General features: G+C 39.1%; 1 protein-coding gene across 19 annotated transcripts in view; it reads left to right on the top strand.

The window, feature by feature from the left end:
* The first annotated feature begins 967 nt into the window (after positions 1–967).
* The window catches only part of CSPP1 (centrosome and spindle pole associated protein 1), a 151,096-nt gene continuing 131,257 nt past the window's right edge, over positions 968–20,806 (top strand). For 7 of the 19 annotated variants that reach the window (XM_070481162.1, XM_070481161.1, XM_070481157.1 and 4 more), the window contains exons 1-3: positions 1,046–1,232; positions 16,245–16,353; positions 18,222–18,321. In XM_070481162.1, coding sequence (XP_070337263.1) covers positions 16,255–16,353; positions 18,222–18,321 — 199 coding nt within the window. In that variant the 5' untranslated portion in view covers positions 1,046–1,232; positions 16,245–16,254. Of the gene's footprint in view, positions 1,233–2,267; positions 2,379–16,244; positions 16,354–18,221; positions 18,322–20,806 lie in introns of those variants that run through there. The other 12 variants (XM_070481160.1, XM_044780263.2, XM_070481163.1 and 9 more) reach the window with 8 other exon arrangements.

The following is a 20,806-nucleotide window of genomic DNA, read 5'->3' as shown; positions in this document are numbered from 1 at the left end:
CTTTTTTTCATGTTCTTTCCTTTGTCTTGTAAAGAGATGACTCACATACCCATGCCTTATAAAATTAGCCCTAACCCTCAACTCGGGGCAGCAGCAGCAGCTCTGACTGCCCATGGGTCTTGTCCCCATGCTATTCCACACTATTCTCTAAATAGAAGAGCACTACTGCCAGATCTTGAGAGTCCAAGAAATCTTTCTTTTGACTCCTTGGCTCACCGACCCCGCATCAGCATCACAGCTCACCTCTCTAGCTTCATCTTTCTTTAGTCAATGCTGAAACTTTGCATATGTGCTCAGCATTGGCTAAAATGCTCTCCCCTGACTTTCCTGCTTGGGAGGTCATATTAATCTTTTAATAATATATCTTTTAATATATTAATAATATGTTTGTTTATTTCAAAGTTTTTCTTTTAACTGTAAAATTCAGAATGTAGGACACTTGGCTCTGAGTTGTAGCCTCCACTCCTAGTACCGTGTGTGACGTATATTCCAAACAAAAACATTAGAATTATCTAATCCACATCCCCCATGCGGTTTGGACATTGATTTCCAGTTGAAGAAAATTTGTCTTTAAAAAGGCCTCTTAAGAAGTAATTTAGGATGAAGGACTCTTAGTTCTACTCTCTGGGAAGCTAGAGATCTCTTTTCTGGTGGTAGCATATGGCCACTCAATATTGGTGTGAACTGAGCATGCTGAAATTAGTAATAAAAGCCCAGGACAAAACGTTGACCAGACTCCTGGAAGAAGAGTAATGTCCCGAGAAGCTATGTGAACAGCTTTTCTCTCACTGCCACCTCTACTCTTTTTTTCTTTCCAGGTTCCGACCCTGTTGCCAGGCTGGCTGGGGCTTGCAGGGTTTGGACGGGCTGGAATCGACTCAGTCTGGGAAGTGGCTCCCACAGTTTAAGCCTCCAGGCGGAGCAGGGGAACCAGGTGCCTGAGCGCCCAGCGTGGGTGCGGGAGAGCCCTGCGAACGGCCAGCGGCTGTGCGGCCTCCGGGCGGCAGGGGGCGCCCCGAGCCGCGCGGCCTTCCCCCGCGGCCGCAGTGGGGGCGGGGCCGCGCTCGGCCGTTGACGAAGGGCGGGTGGAGGGCTCGGCCTGAGAGGCGGAGCCCGGTCCCGGCGGCCTGTCACAGAGTTCCTGCGGTGGGCGGCTGCCGCCACCTCTTTGAACCACGGAGAGACTCCTTGGAGCGCTGTAAGTCTCCCCGGACGGGAGCCCGCTCTGCTGAGTAAGTGTTCGCCGCCGCGGGTGGGGAGCGGGCCTGGCGGGGTGTGGTCGGGGCTCAGGGTCGGGGGTTGTGTCCCAGGGCTGCGTTCGCGGCTCCGGGCCGGGGGCGGGAGCTCTTTGGGGCGGAGGTCTCGCGGCTGCTGGGCCGGCAGCGGCGTCCAGGTTACGGGGGTTGGGGGCCCAGGGTTCCTTGCTGGGTGGGGTCTCGCGGCCGCCGGGCTGGGGACGGTGCCTGGTTCCCGGGGCCCGAGGGTTCCCTGTGGTGGGGGTCTCGCGGCTGCAGGGCCGGCCCAGGGGCGGCGCCCTGGTTACCGGTCGGAACTCCCGGGCCGCAGCCACCGCCGCCGCCTCGGGGGTTGTCGAGACCCGGTTGCCTGACAACGTGTGGATGCTTCCTAACGCGGCCGCCACCCACAGCTCCTGGAGACGAGCTGAGCTTTCACGCCCGTTCGCCTTCCCTCCCCCTCGGCTGGGGCTCCGCTCTGCGGCTGAGCCTCCCGAAGCCCCTGCCCTCTTCCTCGGTGCTGGTTAATGGTTAACGTTTACTGAGTGCTTGTGCACCCGGCGCTGTTCCCACCGCTTTGTTTTGCAAGTAAAATTTATTAAATCACCACAGCCCTGTGAGGTCGGGTCCTGTTATCCTGTTTCCCCCTGGCTCCTGGAGCTTGAACCTCTTTGTAACTGCCTTGATTTTAGGATTGTTATATGGGATTTGAATCTAGTTTTCAGTAAATGTTAGCCATGGGACTCATCTTTTGAGAGAGGCTGGCTCTCAAGATTATAGGATTAAAGAGTTTAGTTTGGGTTTCTGGGAAGACTAAATTCTAAAGTAAACCACCGCCTAGTTTCCAAACACATCGGAAAATGCAATAGCCTGATAGCAACCAATATGAGTTTGTAAAAAGCCAGTTATCCTTACCAGAGAAGTTCTGTTTCATATGAAAGAATGGCTTGTCATGTTGACAAGCAAAAAGGAATCCCATGGAAACCAGTCAGATGCTGCTTTTTTTTTCTGCATATCATTCTCTCCCTAGGAGGACACTGAGTGCTGGTTAAAGATCTGCTGAAATGCTCCCCAGTGATGAAATTTGGGGTCTCCTGCAGTACAAGATGACCTTCTGGAAGGGAGCAGATGATTTTAGATGGGGTAAATTGAAATAGGATGCTTTCAGTACAGTTTTTCTCAAATAAAATTTTCAGACAAATTGCAATTTAACTCACAAACTTTGAGCAGATTTCAGATTACCCTTTTAACATCATTCTGACTTGTATTCTGGTTGCTTTCCTGAGTGGGAGACACAGGCGTTTCTCCCTGTGTTTCGGCAATTTTACGTCACCCAAAGGCTATCTAATTTATGTTACTGTCCTTGGTCAATATAATGAGGTATTATTAACAGCTGCTAACAGACTTAATAATGCTTTTATGTATTCACTCTCTTTACATATCCTAACCCCCAGCCTCCCTCTCTCCCCCCAACCATATGGTATTTATTTCTTAGCAACAGTTAGGGGGATTTGTCTAAATTTGGGTGTGCCTGTGGAAGTAAGTTGCTCATGTGCTTGTCATCTGCCTGGAGAAAAAGACTGAGCACCTTTCATTTGTTGGAAACATCTCTGGATAGATGGGAAGTGAGAAACATTGTTCTAGTTCACCTCATGCCTCCCTTTCTTTCTTCTAAGGCTCTTTCACAGGCTCCTTCTGACACCCCACACCCATATGTTAGCACTCCCTACTATTCTGTCCTCAGTCTTGTTCTCTTACTCTAGGGTCTCTTTTTCCAGGCATCCACTTCTCCTATAGCTTTAATGATCATTTTAAAAACTGCTAAACCCTTTTTTCTAACCTGGGCTCTATTCTGAATTCCAGTCATATTCAAATTGTTTTCTTGATACTTCCACTGGATGTTTTATGGGTACCTCACATTCAGTCCCTAAACTCCAGTCTGGCTAGACTATGAACCACTGTGTCGGGGCATTATCTTGTCAGGCGCATTATTTGAGGGCAAGGATTATATCTTATACTTTTCATCCCCTTAGCATCTAGAACAGTGCCTTCCTTTAGGACGGGAGTTATTTTCCATTCCTCATGCTTCCATAGTGGGGAGGAAATTTGCACTTCAGTCAAGAGGGAAAAGGATGGAAGCAATGTTTTCCTGTCTCTTAGTGATTGATGAAATTAGAAGAAGGAATTGGGCATACTCAGTTATTTCTGTGTCCTCTCTGTTTTTTAGATTTGCTTAGGTTTGGCAGAATGGGAATGTTCTGTTTTGCTTATATTTCTTTCTATATGATAAACACAATGGGCCTAAGTTGAAGATTTAGAGATGTTGATTTGGATTATGATAACCAGTGTACTTTGTTTGGACGCTTTTTAAAAGAAGGGGAGTACTGATGTGTACAAAGATTATGAAAGTACAACAAGAATTAATAAAACTGCTGTGATTTATTGATTTCTAAGTGTCAGGTGTGCCATACATTTTATTTGCATCATTGTATTTTTTCTCCATAACAACTCTGGAGTAGATATTTCCATTTTACAAATGAGGAAACTGAGGGATAGAGAGGTTAAGGAACGTATCTGAGGTCAATCACATGGAGTGTTAGTGATGGCATTGGGTTTCAAATCCAGGTCTTTCAGTTGAACTGTTTTCCTGAAAACTGTTTATCATCTGCATACGTTGTACACAGCTACTGGGAGAAAAAAAACCTGGTAATAATATCTTGAAAAAAGTTCTGAGTGATTTTACATTGTAGGGTGAAGGAAGATAAAGAATCCCATATAGGTATCTTTCTTGTATCTTAATCTTTAAATTATAAACATTGTTACTCTGTTTTATACTTAGGCTGTATCTGTTAACACAATCTCTGTAACTCACTGAGTAATTCTTGAATAATTTTGTAGTTTTATGCAAGTTGTCATGTGCTTTTAGGAGTGAGAAAGAGAAAAGTGGCCATGACAGCTGGAAGCTGGCCTGTACTATCACCAAGGCCTTGGTGTTCCTAGGAATCGGATTGACAGTACTGCTTAGGCTTGGTCTGTTGAAGATAAACAATTGCACAGAACATCAACGTCGAACAAGGCTGCTTGTGTCCGTGATGGATCAAGAGAAAAACAAAACCACTCTATAATCATGTCCAAACACATGTAAAACATGAATGTTGTCCAAGCCACAAAATGCCAAACATCCCCTCTCCCAGCTCATATGATTGACTGTTGCCTCTTTACCAGTTACAGTTTTAGCCTCATCCTATAGGTAAGATTTATTAAGCTGTCCAGTCATAGAATTACCCTTACCTCCTGACTGCATTCAATCCTGAGCAAGGCTTTGCTTCCTTAAACCCTCCCCCAAATCACCTAACACAAGTCCAAATCCCATAAGTCTTTTCTAACACCCTCTTACTAAGATACTCTAAAGTTCCTCAAGGTGGGCATTGAGGCATCTCTCGATGCAATGAGTGATAAACCCAACTAGTTTAACCACAGTATTGTTCCTGGCATTCTTTGTCTGGAAGGCATTGCCAGGAGAAGGCTTGTTAGTATCTTTGACTCTTCAATTTAATAGTAGAGCTATGTTTTAATCAGATTAGACAGAATAAAATTAGAAAGGATTAAACATATACTTACATCTGATGAATCTCATGCTTTAGCTATGGCGTATAGTATACTCACTATCATTGTTTAAAAATGTGTTTCATTACAATGGTTACTGTTGCATAAAATCAATTCTAGAATTTATAATTGAGGTTAAATTGTTATAGTAAAGGGAAATTTCAGTATCTAGAAATTAAAGAGAGAGAGCTTTCAAAGAGTGGTTAGAACAACATAAGAACATATTAATAATTGTTAACAATTATGTGACAACTTTAGAGAGTTCAGAGTGAAAGAGGCTTGTTACTTTTTGGTTTTTTAGATTAATTACATTTCTGCTTAAATTCTGCATGAAATCCTCTAGCAAAGTATATGATTAAATGTGTGTTATCCCATCCTTATCTTTTGTTTCTATCAGATATAAAATACTTAGGAAAACCAGGAAATTTTAAGAAGTGATTTTTTTTTATTGAGTTATTCATAGGTTACAATCTTGTGAAATTTCAGTTGTACATTAATGTTTGTCAGTCGTGTTGTAGGTGCACCACTTCACCCTTTGTGCCCACCCCCCACCCCACCTTTCCCCTGGTATCCACTAAACTGTTCTTAGTCCATAATTTTAAATTCCTCATATGAGTGGAGTCATACACAGATTATCCTCCTCTAGCTGGCTTATTTCACTTAACATAATTCTCTCAAGGTCCATCCATGTTATTGCAAATGGAATGATTTTGTTCTGTTTTGCAGCTGAGTAGTATTCCATTGTGTATATGTACCACATCTTCTTTATCCATTCGTCTGTTGCTGGGCACTTAGGTTGCTTCCACGTCTTGGCTATTGTAAACAGTGCTGCAATAAACATGGGGTGCATAGGACTTTTGGGATTGCTGACTTCAAGCTCTTTGGATAAATACCCAGTAGTGGGATGGCTGGATCGTATGGTAGTTCTATTTTTAATTTTTTGAGCAATCTCCATACTGTTTTCCATAGTGGCTGCACCAGTTTGCGTTTCCACCAGCAGTGTATGAGGGTTCCTTTTTCTCCACAACCTCTCCAACATTTGTTGCTATTAGTTTTAGATATTTTTGTCATTCTAACAGGTTGTAAGGTGATATCTTAGTGTAGTTCTGTTTTGCATTTCCCTGATGATCAGCGATGATGAGCATCTTTTCATGTGCCTATTGGCCATCCGTATATCTTCTTTGGAGAAATGTCTGTTCATGTCTCCAGCCCATTTTTTGATTGGGTTGTTTGATGTTTTGTTGTTGAGTTGCGAGAGTTCTTTATATATTATGGATATTAAGCCTTTGTCAGATATATGACTTGCAAATATTTTTTCCCAGTTAGTGGGTTGTTTTTTTGTTTCAATCCTGTTTTCATTTGCCTTGAAGAAGCTCTTTAATCCGATGAAGTCCATTTTTTTATTCTTTCTATTGTTTCCCTTCTCTGAGAAGGCATGGTGTCCAAAAAGATCCTTTTAATACTGATGTCAAAGAGTGTACTGCCTACATTTTCTTCCAGAAGCCTTATGGTTTCAGGTCTCAGCTTTAGGTCTTTGATCCATTTTGAGTTTATTTTGGTGAATGGTGAAAAAGAATGGTCAATTTTCATTCTTTTACATGTGGCTTTCCAGTTTTCCCAGCACCGTTTGTTGAAAAGACTTTCTTTTCTCCATTGTATGCCCTCAGCTCCTTTTTCAAAGATAAGCTGTCCATAGATGTGTGGTTTTATTTCTGGGCTTTCAATTCTGTTCCATTGATCTGTGCACCTGTTTTTGTACCAGTACCATGCTGTTTTGATTACTGTAGCTTTGTAGTATGTTTTGAAGTCAGGGATTGTGCTGCCTCCCGTTTTGTTCTTTTTTCTCAGGATTGCTTTAGAAATTCGGGGTCTTTTGTTGCCCCATATGAATTTTAGGATTCTTTGTTCTAATTCTGTAAAGAATGTCATTGGGATTCTGATTGGGATGGCGTTGAATCTGTAGATTGCTTTAGGTAGAACGGACATTTTAGCTATGTTTATTCTTCCAATCCATGTACATGGAATGTCTTTCCATCTCCTTATGTCGTCATCCAATTCTCTCAGAAAGGCCTTGTAATTTTCATTATATAGGTCCTTCACTTCCTTAGTTAAATTTACCCCAAGGTATTTTATTCTTTTTGTTGCGATTGTGAATGGTATTGTATTCTTGAGTTCTTTTTCTGTTGCTTCATTACTGGAGTATAGAAATGCTACTGATTTATGCAAACTGATTTTATACCCTGCAACTTTGCTGTAGTTGTTGATTACTTCTACCAGTTTTCCGATGGATTCTTTGGGGTTTTCTATATATAAGATCATGTCGTCTGCAAACAGCGAGAGTTTCACTTCTTCCCTCCCTATTTGGATTCCTTTTATTCCTTTTTCTTGCCTGATTGCTCTGGCCAGGACCTCCAGTACTATGTTAAATAAGAGTGGTGATAGAGGGCATCCTTGTCTCGTTCCTGTTTTCAGGGGGATGGTATTCAGTTTTTGCCCCTTGAGTATGATGTTGGCTATTGGTTTGTCGTATATGACCTTTATTATGTTGAGGTAGTTTCCTTCTATGCCCATTTTGTTCAGAGTTTTTATCATAAATGGCTGTTGGATCTTGTCAAATGCCTTCTCTGCATCTATTGAGATGATCATGTGGTTTTTATTCCTCAGTTTGTAGATGTGGTGTATTATGTTGATTGATTTGCGGATGTTGAACCATCCCTGTGTCCCTGGTATGAATCCCACCTGATCCTGATGTATGATTCTTTTGATGAATTGCTGAATTCTGGTTGCCAAGATTTTGTTTAGAATTTTTGCATCTATGTTCATCAGTGATATTGGCCTGTAGTGCTCTTTTTTCGTGGTGTCCTTGTCAGGTTTTGGTATCAGCGTGATGTTGGCCTCATAGAATGTGTTAGGAAGTGTTCCATCTTCCCTAATTTTTTGGAATAGCTTGAAAAGGATAGGTATTAAATCCTCTCTGAAAGTTTGGTAGAATTCCCCAGGAAAGCCATCTGGTCCTGGGGTTTTATTCTTTGGGATGTTTTTGATTGCTGTTTCCATCTCTTTCCTTGTGATTGCTCTGTTCAAATTGTCTGCCTCTTCTTGAGTGAGCTTTGGGAGATTGTAGGAGTCCAAGAATTTATCCATTTCCTCTAGGTTATCCATTCTGTTGGCATATAGTTTTTTGTAGTATTCTCTTATAATCTGTTGTATTTCTGCAGAGTCTGTTGTTATTTCTCCTCGCTCATTTCTGATTTTGTTTATTTGAGCTTTCTCCCTTTTTTTCTTTGTAAGTCTGGCTAGTGGTTTGTCAATTTTATTTATCTTCTCAAAAAACCAGCTCTTTGTCTCATTGATCCTTTCTACTGCCTTTTTCGTTTCAATAGTATGTATGTCTGCTCTGATTTTTATTATTTCTCTCCTTCTGCTGACTTTGGGCTTCATTTGTTCTTTTTTCTCTAGTTCAGTTAGGTGTGCTTTAAGGTTGCTTATTTGGGATTTCTCTTGTTTGTTAAGATGTGCCTGTATTGTGATGAATTTTCCTCTTAATACAGCTTTTGCTGTATCCCATATGAGTTGGTATGGCATGCTATCATTTTCATTTGTTTCCAGGTTATTTTTTTATTTCTTCTTTAATTTCTTCATGATCCATTGCTTGTTCAGTAGTGTGTTGTTTAGTCTCCACATCTTTGTGCCTTTCTCAGCTTTTTTCTTGTAGTTAATTTCTAGCCTTATAGCACTATGATCTGAGAAGATGCTTGTTATTATTTCAATTTTTTTAAATTTGTAGAGGCTTGCCTTGTTTCCCAACATATGGTCTATCCTAGAGAATGTTCCATGTGCACTTGAGAAGAATGTGTATTCAGCTCCTTCAGGGTGGAGTGATCTATATATGTCTATTAAGTCCAATTGTTTTAGTTTTTCATTCAGCTCCACTATTTCCTTGTTGATTTTCTGTCTGGATGATCTGTCCATTGATGTGAGTGGGGTGTTGAGGTCCCCTATTATTATTGTGGTGTTTTTAACATCTTCCTTTAGGTCTGTTAATAGTTGCTTTATGAATCTTGGTGCTCCTGTGTTGGGTGCATAGATATTTATAAGCGTTATTTCTTCTTGATGAAGTGTCCCTTTGATCATTATATATTGTCCCTCTGTCTCTCTCTTTACCTGTCTTATTTTGAAATCCACTTGGTCTGATATGAGAATTGCAACACCTGCCTTTTTTTCCTTGCTATTTGCTTGAAGTATTGTCCTCCACCCCTTCACTGTGAGGCTGTGTTTGTCCTTGGGGCTGAGGTGTGTTTCCTGGAGGCAACAAATTGTTGGATCTTGTTCTTTAATCCATTTTGCCACTCTGTGTCTTTTATTGGAGAGTTCAATCCGTTCACATTGAGAGTGATTATTGATGCATGTGGACTTAGTGCTGTTAATCTGTCGCTCATTATCTTGTTTTCCTGCGTTTCTTTTCCTGTGTGCTTTAGACTACCCATTTAATACTGCAATTTCTTATCCTGGGTTTCTTAGATTTTTCCTTATTTATGATTTGTGATTCTGTTCTGTACTTTATTTTAGTGTCTACCTTGAAGTTTGTATTTAGAATCTCTTGTATAATATAGTCTATTCTCTGGTGGTCTCTTACTTACTTGACCAATACTGATTTAGACCCTTTGCTCTTCCCCTCCTAAATAATTATTTTCATTTTTTATTCCAACTCGTCTTATTAATTGGTAGTTAGAGTGCTAAGATCGTCCTTGTTTTGGTAGTTTCCTTACCTTTACCCTAATGCTATTGTTGAATATTTGCTATCCTGTTCTGGTTCTATCCATCGGTCTCCCTAGTCTGTGGATTGTGTCCCCTTTCTCTCTTTTTTCTTTTTTCAGGTATGAGAGCCTTCTTGAGGATTTCTTGTAATGGAGGGCTTTTGGTTACAAATTTCCTTAACTTTTGTTTGTCTGGAAAAGATTTAATTTCTCCCTCATATCTGAAGGAAATTCTTGCTGAATAGAGTATTCTTGGCTGAAGGTTTTTATCCTTTAAAGCTTTGAATATGTTACTCCATTCTCTCCTAGCTTGCAGGGTTTCTGTAGAGAAATCCGCTGACAGTCTGATAGGGGCTCCTTTATAGGTTATTCTCTTTTTTTTTCTTACTTCCCTGAGTTATTCTTTCCTTATCTTTCCTTTTTGCCAACTTTACTACTATGTGCCTTGCAGTAGGTCTTTTTACATTGACAAATCTAGGAGATCTAAAACCCTCGTCTACACACATTTCTCCGTCGATCCCTAGATTTGGGAAGTTCTCTTCAATAATTTCGTTAAGCACACTTTCTGCTCCATTTTCCTTTTCCATATTCTCGGGAATTCCTGTGATCCTTATGTTCTTACTCCTCATTGAATCCATTATCTCTCGGAGATTTTCCTCATTTTTTAAAATTCTTAGTTCTCTTTCTTCCTCTGTCTAGCGCCATTCAGCCTGTCTATCTTCGATTATGCTAATTTTCTCCTCTATGTTGTCTACACGGGCATTCAGGGAATCTATATTCTGTTTTATCTGGTCCATTGTGTTTTTCATCTCAAGTAATTCTGTTTGATTCTTCTTTATGATTTCAATCTCTTTTGTGAAGTAACTCCAGAACTCGGCTTGTTTCTCTGTCTTTCTCTCTACCTCATTGAGTTTTTTGATTATAGCTTCTCTGAACTCATTATCACTTAGTTTACCTACTTCCAAGTCCTCAGGACTTAATTCTATGTTTTTATTGTTTTCCTTCTGATCTGGGGCTTTTATAAATTGCTGGATGGTAGAGGAGCGGTTTTTTCACATGGTGGTAGAATTCAGTTGCAGTTGCAGGCTGTCGCCACTAGATGGGGGTCAAGAGCCGCCTGTTATGAGCTCTTCGCCTTCGCGGCAAGATGGCTGTGCCCACTGGCTTTGTTAGTGGGGAGGGGCTGTTACTCACATGTGCCGGTCTGGGTTCAGATCAGTTCTGTTCTCTGGTCTCCCAAGGCCCTTGATTCATGGGGTCCCTGCGGACGGAAGCTTTCCCTCCGTCAGCGGGTCTCCACTGAATCAGCGGCAGAAGTCCTGGATGATCCCCCCGTCGCGTGGCCCCTCCCCGACCCGCGCCGCAGCGATCGCAGACTCTAGGGGAGGGAGGGATGTTCTCTCCTACCGTTCCAGCACCTCCGAGGGTGTAAGCAAGGTTTATGATCTCCGCCTTCTTGGTATTGTAGGTCTCTAACGAGCTGGCATTATGTTTATTCTCTGAAATTCAGTTCTTCCAATCTTTTGTTGTATTTTGGAGGGGAGAGAATCCCGGGTCAGCTCACCCCGCCATTTTGCTCCGCCCCCTTCCTTCAAGAAGTGATTTTTTAACATAAAAACTTCCCTTTGCTGTTGAGCTGTTTTGAATTTTTACCAGGAAAATCTTTTGTGACAAATAACAAAAATGGCTAAAATATATTAACTTTTGTTGGTTTCGAATATATTTTGCTAAAGCTATATTTTAAAATCTGTTCTTTTTGGAAATAAATAATAGATTGAATTCACATTATGTACTAAACTGATGTAAGTTTCAAAATATTTCTTTTAAGTCAATCTTGCTTCTCTACATTTTTACAAATTATCATTGTCCCCAAAGATTAAATTCAGTGGATGGTTGTTTTCTTGTACTCTTACATTTGATATTATTGACTGGTTCTTTCTTATATCTCTCTTCCTTCCACAAAGTATGTCAACTTGGTTTTCTTTCTATCCTTTTTATTTATTTATTTATTTATTTAAAGATTTTATTTTTTCCTTTTTCTCCCCAAAGCCCCCTGGTACATATTTGTATATTTCTCGTTGTGGGTTCTTCTAGTTGTGGTATGTGGGACGCTGCCTCAGCGTGGTTTGATGAGCAGTGCCATGTCCGCGCCCAGGATTCGAACCAACGAAACACTGGGCCGCCTGCAGCGGAGCGCGTGAACCCAACCACTCAGCCACGGGGCCAGCCTCTTTCTATCCTTTTTAAAATTATTCTTTCTTTTATTTTCTTCTAGCTTCAATTCTTCTGTCACCCCTTCAAGTGTACATTGCCCAGCATTTAGTTCTAGGTCATCTCTCTTTTTTTCCTGTCTGTGCTCATTTATCTTGGCTTCAAATATTATCTTTAAAATACTTAACTCTTAAATAAACATTTCTAATGTGGTCCTTTTCCTTGAATTTAAGTCTTGAATTTCTAACCATCTGCTGGAAATTTCCAATAGCATGTCTTACTAGCCCTAACTTAACCTATCTAAACCAAACCTTTCCAAACCAGCCAGCTTCTTCTGACTTATTTCTGTACAGGATTATGTCCACGTTTAGTTTCCAGGAATTAAAATTTTGGTCATCAGTGGCTCCTTCTTTCTTCCCACATAATCCAATTAGTCCCTAAGTTTCATGGGTTTTTGAAAAATGTATTTAAAAAAATTCTAGGTTCAGTAGGGAAAGGAATAGTCTTCAAAAAATGGTGGTGGAATAATTTTATGTGCACAATAATCCATGTGCAAAAAAAATTGAACCTTGACCTTCATTTTACATCATTTGTAAAAATTAACTTGAAACAGATCATAGTCTTAGATGTAAGAGAGGAAACTATAAAACTTCTAAAGAAAACAAAGAAGAAAATAGTTGTGATCTTGGGGAAGGCAAAAACTTCTTACACATGACATGAAAAGCACAACAATTGATGAAAAATTGATGAAAAATGGATAAATTGGACTTCATAAAAATTAAAAACTTTTGTTCTTAAGACATCATCACACAGTTGTTTATAGTAGCTTTATTCCTACTTGTCAAAACCTGGAGGCAACCAAGATGTCCTTCAGTAGATGGAGTAGATAAATAAGCTGTGGTACATCCAGACGCTAGAATATTTTTCAGTGCTAAAAAGAAATGAACTATTAAGGGTTGAAAAGACAATGAGAAAAGTTAGTAATGCATACTGGTAAGTGAAAGAAGCTAATCTGAATAGGCTATATACTGTGTGATTACAACCACAGTAGTCCCTCTGTGTCTGTGGGGGTTGTTTCCAGGACCCTGGGTCGATATCTAAATCCATGGATGCTCAAGTCTCTTAATTGGCCCTCTGTATCCCCAAGGGATTCAGCCAACTGCTGATTGTAAACATGGTAGATTGAATCCACGGATGTGAAACCTGCAGATACGGAGGGCCACCTGTACACGATATTCTGGAAAGGCAAAACTATGGAGACAGTAAAAAGATCATTGGTTTCTAGGAGTTGGAGAGGAGGGAGGGATGAATAGGTGGAGTACAGAGGACCTTTAGGGCAGAGAAACTGCTCTATATGATTCTATAATGGTGGATACGTGTCATTATACATATGTACAAACCCAGAGAATGTAGAAAGCAAGAATGAATGGTAATGTAAACTATGGACTTTGAGTAATAATGATACATCAATGTGGGTTCATCGACTGTAACAAATGTACCACTCTGGTTGGGAATGTTGATAATAGTGGAGGCTGTACATGAGCAGGGCAGAGGATATATGGGACATCTATACCTTCGCTCAGTTTTGCTGTGAAATTAAAACTGCTCTGAAAAAATAAAATCTATTAAAAAAAAGAAGACATTATTAAGAAAACTTAAACCACAGACTAAGAGAGAATATTTACAAGACATGTTTGATAAAGGATTTGTATCCAGTATATATAAAAAATCGGGCCGGTTTCATGGTCGAGTGGTTAAGTTCACGCGCTCCACTTTGGTGGCCCAGGGTTTCACTGGATAGGATTCTGGGCACAGATATGGCACCACTCATCAGGCCATGTTGAGACGGCATCCCACATGCCACAACTAAAATGACCCACAACTGAAATATACAACTATATACTGGGGAGATTTGGGGAGAAAAAGCAATTTAAAAAAAAAAGATTGTCAATAGTTGTTAGCTCAAGTGCCAGTCTTTAAAAAAAAAAACAAAAAACTTACAACTCAGTAATAAGAAAACAACTTAATTTTAAAAATGGACAGAAGATTGGAAGACATTTTGCCAGTGGTTATATATATATATAATAAAGATACATGAATGACAAGCACATGAAAAGAGGGTCAACATCATAGTCATTAGAGAAATGCAAATTAAAACCACATTGAGTACTATTATACGCCCAATAGAATGACCAAGATCAAAAAGAGTGAAGATGGGGCTGGCCCTGTGGCCGAGTGGTTAAGTTTGCATGCTGTGCTTCAGAGGCCCAGGGTTTCGCTGGTTTGGATCCTGGGTGTGGACATGGCACTGCTCATCAGGCCATGCTGAGGTGGCATCCCACCTGCCGCAGCTAGAAGGACTCACAACTAAAAATACACAACTATGTACTGGTGGGGGGGGGGGGGCTTTGGAGAAAAAATGGAAAAATAAAATCTTTTTTTAAAAAAAAAAGACTGATGATACCAAGTATTGGTGAGGATGTATAGAAATTGCAACCCTCATATACTGCTGGTTGGAATGTAAAATGGTCCAGTCACTTTACACTTAGAGGAACAGTTTAGCAGTTCCTCAAAATGTGAAGCATAGTTACAGATGTCTCAGCAATTCCACACTAAGTATGTGTTGAAGAGAATTGAAAACATATGTCCACTACAAAAACCTGTTCACGAATGTTCATAGTATCAGTATTCATAAATAGCCAAAAAATGGAAACCACCCAAATGTCCAGCAGTGGGTGAATAGATAATAAAATGTGGCATTTCTATACAATGGAATACTAATTAGCAGTAAAAAAACAGTAACTACTTACTAATAGCTGCAAGGATGAATCTCAAAAACATTAACTGAAAGAAGCCAGACACAAAAGACTATGTATTGTATGATCCATTTATATGAAATTTCCACATTAGGCAAAACTATAGAGGCAGAAAGCAGATCAGTGTTTGCCTGAGTTGGGGGTGGGAATGAGGATTGACTACACAGGGGCATGAGAGAACCTTTTTGGGGTGATGGAAGCATTATAAGGTGTGATTGTGGGGAAAATTGCACAACTGTGTGAATTTACTAAAACTTATGGAAATGTTCACTAAAATGGGTGAATTTTATGGTATATAAGTTATTCTTCAATAAAAACAACAGCTTATGAATTTAAAAACAATTCTAGGGCTTACTGAAAAATATAGGCTTTCATGAGAACATACTGATGATAAGCTGATAAATGTGGGTAAAGGAAGGGTTCTTAGAATAAGTGCTAACTGGTGAATGAAATATGCAGAGAGTGGTGGAATTGGAAAATTAGCATTTTGCAGCCATCTAGAATCAAAGATTGGATCTGTTAAGAATCACCAGTTGATGCTAAATCTTGGAAATTTTGATCAGAAGCAGGATATTTGTGTGGTCTGAAAATACCTCCTCATAGTTAGAAGGGAACAGTAGTGCAGAAATCAGACAGTGGCTTGACCCGGTGATCAGAAATAACATCACTAATGAAGGGCAGATGGTCATCGTGTGTCTCTAATTATTGACACTTTGAAGAGGACACATCACCACCTAAGTAATATTTCTCTTGAGAATGCATAACCTGAATTTAGTTATGAAGAAACATCAGACAAACCCCAAATGAGACCATTCTATTAAAAAGGGTGGGTGGGGGTGGGATGTATGAAAAAATATCAATGTCATAAAAGACAGAGGAAGGTGGTGGAAATGTTCCAAATTAAAGAAGGCTAAAGAGACATAACAATGAATAACATAGACTGGATCCTGAACTGGAAAGAGAGAAAAATATGCTGTAAAGGACACTATTAGGTCATTTGACAACATTGGAACATGGACAGTAGATTAAAAAAATCAATGTTACTGAAGCTGATATTGAGGTTATGTAAGAGAATAACTTAATACACACGGAAACGTTTAGGGGTAAATGGCCATGATATATGTAATTCACCCTCTGAATAATTTTGGAAAAAATTATGTGTGTAAAGAGAGAATGAACTATGTGCATAAAGGATAAAGCAAATGATGCAAAATCTCAAAAATAGGAAATAGGTAAAGAGTAAGGTGTTCTTTGTACTATTTTTATTGTAACTTTTTTGTATGTTCACAATTACCTAATTACCTCCAAGTGGTTAAAAAAAAACACAGAAAAAAAGTGCTTTGACTTAGAGTTCAAAGTTTTTTTTTTTGGTATGTGTGTGGGGATGGTGGTGGTGGTTCATTTTATTTTTTCTTTCTTTTTGGATATTTTAAATGTAGGTCTTTCTGGGAAGTTTGGAGAGAAAGCAGGCAGACATTTCAGTCAAGCTTGTTTGAAGTTCTCCATTTGGGAAATGAGTTGAAATACTAAATGTAGGCTAAGCCTGCATGTTAATAATTAGCCTAAAAATCCTCTGATGTAACTGTCCTCTTTAAAAGTTTTGTTTTATTTTCTTTCAGTATCTACAAAATGACTGATAATTTGGATGAATTTATTGAAGAGCGAAAAGCCAAATTGGCCAAAGACAAAGCAGAATTGGAAAGTGATCCACCTTACATGGAAATGAAGGTGAAGTTAATCATTTTCTCCCAGCATATTACATTAAGATTGCCGTTAAAGCTTAGCCCTGTGTAAATGCAAAACCTCCTCTTCTATGAGTGAGAATCATCTGTTTCATGCTTAAGTTTGGCTGTGCTTTCATTCTAACTCTGAGAGCCTGACTCTGGACAAGATTTCAGTGATTTCGAATGCAGTTTTTCTTTTGCAGTATTTTGTATCTCACAACTTCTCCTCTCTCTTATTAGAGTTTTAATTAATAATTTATGTCCTTCATAAAAGGATTAGGAGACTAGTTCTAGTACAAGGAACTTTCAGAATATGAACAATACGTGTAAAAGCAAGTTCTCGTAGTCTGTGTAAAAAAGTTCAATTTTTTTAAATGAGTCAATATCTCAAAAAAATTTTTATTTTTTGAAATCTACAAAAGTGAATTTATTAGAATAGTTTCTTTTATTTTGCATATTTGCTCAGAATATATATTTGTTAAAATATTTGTGAAAGCAATGTCTGAAAAAACTTTCTTAAAGCTTTCTTAAAGTTTTGGTGAGAGTGATTCATCCATTTAGCAAATATTTATTGAGACTGTGCTAGCTACTGTGCTAGGCTCAGAATACAGCACTAATCTAGACAGATGTGGCACCTTGTCTCATGGGCTCAGTGTATGTAATGAAACAAAGAATGTAGATTAATCTCTCCTATATGGTCCATCATAATGAGAGTAACCATATATATATTGGTTTGCCCAAGGCAATCCTAGTTTACCTGTTGTTCCTGTGTCTCATCTGGTGTAGCATTTGTCCTAGACAGAAGTATTCTGGTTGAGATGATAAATAATATGGACACCCTAATTATAGAGGAATTTTACTCACATAGCTAACATTTATTGTGTGCTAACTATGGACGAGGTGTAGTCTTAAGAGGTTACACTGATATTTCACATGAATCCATGAGATAAGTACTGTTATTATTGTCATTTTCCAAATGAATAAACTGAGGCATGGGGAAGTTAAGTAGTGAAACTAAGATGATAGAGTTAGAACTAGGCTTTGATCCCTGGCAACTTGAATCCAGTGCATGTTCTCTTAACCACCATACTAGGTTGCCTTCCTTTCATAATACCTGCCATGTGCAAGGAGTTGTGTCAAGGACTTTAATATCCCTGTGAAATAGGTGGAATATTTTTTTGTTTTACACATCAGGAAAGTGAGGCTTAAAGGGGTTAAGGAAATTTGTCCAGGTGCACACAGTGGTGGATTCAGGATTGGAACCTTCGTGTGTCCAGCTCCAAAGTCTATGCTCTTAACCACTCTCCAGTACTTGGACTAGCTTACAGTGTTTGGAAAGAGTTATTACATAGCTTTAAATACTGCTTTATTATAATTTCTGGTATTAAATAGTACATAAATAATAATCTTTAAGTCTTAGTTCACGTATCACCTGCTCAGTGAGCCTTGCAGTCCCTCCCCCATTGTTTCTGGGTCTCCTTACCCTGCTCTGTTTTTTTTCATAGCCCTTCCCTAGCACTGTCTACACATCACATAATCTAATGATGTATTGTGTTTATTGTTTGTCTCTACAATATTTTATAAGCTCCATGATGGCAGAGATTCTTGTGTTTTTCTCTTATGTATTTCCAGTGCCTGGGACAGTACCCATTAGGAACTCACTGAATATTTGTTGATAAGTGAATGAGCTAAATATTAGAACATTTAATACAGTATTAAATACCTTGGGTTAATTCTCAAGCCTTACACTTAAATTTCTTCTGCAGTGTAACTGTCTAATTTCATCAAGTTGTTTAATAAAAGCATTGAGATGAATTGTATATTTTGTGGGGCTTTTTTCTTCTGCTTTTGTAAATGTTATGTCTCTTTCAGGGAGAGGCATCAGAGAAGCTTTCTGAAAACAGTAAAATATTAATCTCCATGGCTAAGGAAAACATACCACCAAACAGTCAACAGACCAGGGGTTCCTTAGGTATGTCATTAGCTGTGCTAAATTGAGTTTAAGATATTCTTAGCAGGCTGTTGTGAAAGAGCTTTGTCTTGTCAGAAAAAAAGATGCCTTTGGCATCCTAGTTACTCTTTCTTTTCTGTATTGTTACATATGACAGTACGATCTACATATGAAGTATAATGCATACTGAGAATCTTGTACCTATTTTAAATGTTACTGCTTTGGTTATGAATTAAGGAAATCATAGCAGTAAGTATATATAACATAACTAAAACTTAATTGAAAAATTTGAATGGAATATGTGTGTGCATGAGAGAGAGAAAGTGTGTTGTTTAATAAAAATGGTGGACTTACTTTTACTTAAAAATCAAAGAAATATACTTAAAGGATACAAAATGCTATTTGGTGAAAGATGATTTTAATTATTGATGACTATATTGGAATTGTAAAGAAGTTAAACCTGCAGCTATACTGATTTTTAGATTATGGTTTGGTATGAAAATATTTGGAAACTTTTGGGCATGTTTTGGCTTGTTGGTAGGTATACATTTTTTTAAAAGGAAATGTATGAATATTTTAAAGTTGTATCTTGTGCATTATTTATGATGACTGAAACTTTTCCACATAAAGGAAGTCGAATATGATGAGTTCATTTGGTTTTAGCATTGTTCTCATGTGGACTATTTTTCATGACCACAGGTGTACTCCTAGATTGTTAACTGCTTTGTGTTTGTGTACCACTGTGTACAAGGGGATGTTGGCCAACAGACTGAATAGTTAGTGGGCTCTTTGTCTCTACAAGAAAAACAGCTCAAAGTGAATGCCGTGCTTTCAGATATATAGATAAATTCAATTCTGATTCTATTATAAATTATTGGTTAGAATACAGCTTTAGTGAGCTTAAGTATTATATTTTGGTTAAGTTCCTTAATCTTTAATGCTTTAATCTTCAATTTCTTTTTTTAAAATTATTTTATTGTGGGCTGGCCTGGTGGCACAGTGGTTAACTGCGCAAGTTCCACTTCAGCGGCCTGGGGTTCACCGGTTTGGATCCCGGGTGTGGACATGGCACTGCTTGGCACGCCATGCTGTGGTAGGCATCCCACATATAAAGTAGAGGAAGATGGGCATGATGTTAGCTCAGGGCCAGTTTTCCTCAGCAAAAAGAGGAGGATTGGTGGCAGTTAGCTCAGGGCTAATCTTCCTCCAAGAAAAAAAATATTATTTTATTGAGGTCACATTGGTTTATAACATTGTGTAAATTTCAGGTGTACATTATTGGATTTCAGCTTCTGTATAGACTGCATTATGTTTACCACCAAAAGTCTAGTTTCTATCCATCACCATACGTATGTACCCCTTTACCCCTTTTACCCTCCCCCTACCCCCTTCCACTCTGGTAACCACCAATCTGTTCTCCTTAACTTTGTGTTTATTTGTTTATCTTCCACATATGAGTGAGATCATATGGTATTTGTCTTTCTTTGTCTAACTTATTTTGCTTAGCATAATAGCCTCATGGTCCATCCATGTTGTTGCAAATGGCACGATTTTTTCTTTTTTTAAGCTGAGTAGTATTCCATTGTGTATATATACCACATCTTCTTTGTCCATTCATCTGTTGATGGACGCTGGGTTGCTTCCAAGTCTTGGCTACTGTGAATAATGCTGCAGTGAATGTGGGGGTACATATATCTTTTTGAATTAGTGTTTTCATGTTCTTTGAATAAATATCCAGAAGTGGAGTATCTAGATCATATGGTATTTCTATTTTTAATTTTTTGAGAAATCTCCGTACTGTTTTCCATAGTGGCTGCACCAGTTTACACTCCCACCAGCAGTGTATGAGGGTTCCATTTTCTCCACATCCTCTCCAACCCTTGTTTTTTCCTGTCCTTTTTCTTTTTCAAAGATTTTATTGTTCCTTTTCTCTCAAAGCCCCCCAGTACATAGCTGTGTATTTTTAGTTGTGGGTCCTTCTACTTGTGCTATGTGGGACGCTGCCTAATGGCTTGGTGGAGCGGTGCCATGTCCGCACCCAGGATCCGAACCGGCAAAACCCTGGGCCACCACAGCGGAGCGCACAAACCCAACCACTGAGCCAAACGGCCGGCCCCCCCCTGTCTTTTTCATAATAACCGTTCCGACGGGAATGAGTGATATCTCATTGTAGTTTTGATTTGCATTTCCCTGATGATTAGTGATGTTGAAAATCTTTTCTATGTACCTGTTGGCCATCTGTATATCTTCTTTGGAAAAATGACTGTTCATATCTTCTGCCCAGTTTTGGTCGGGTTGTTTATTGTTTTGTTCTTGAGTTGTATGAATTCTTTATGTATTTTGGAAATTAACCTCTTGTCGGATATATGATTTGCAGATATTTTCTCCCAGTTGGTGGGTTGTCTTTTCATTTTGTTGATGGTTTCCTCTGCCATATAGCAGCTTCTCAGTTTGATGTAGTCTCATTTGTTTATTTTTTCTTTTGTTTTCCTTGCTTGAGGAGACA

The sequence above is a fragment of the Equus asinus genome, chromosome 12 (assembly GCF_041296235.1).
Source record: "Equus asinus isolate D_3611 breed Donkey chromosome 12, EquAss-T2T_v2, whole genome shotgun sequence".
In the NCBI taxonomy this organism is placed as follows: domain Eukaryota; kingdom Metazoa; phylum Chordata; class Mammalia; order Perissodactyla; family Equidae; genus Equus; species Equus asinus.
Note: the sequence above shows the minus strand (reverse complement) of the source record. Positions and strands in the feature narration are given on the sequence as shown.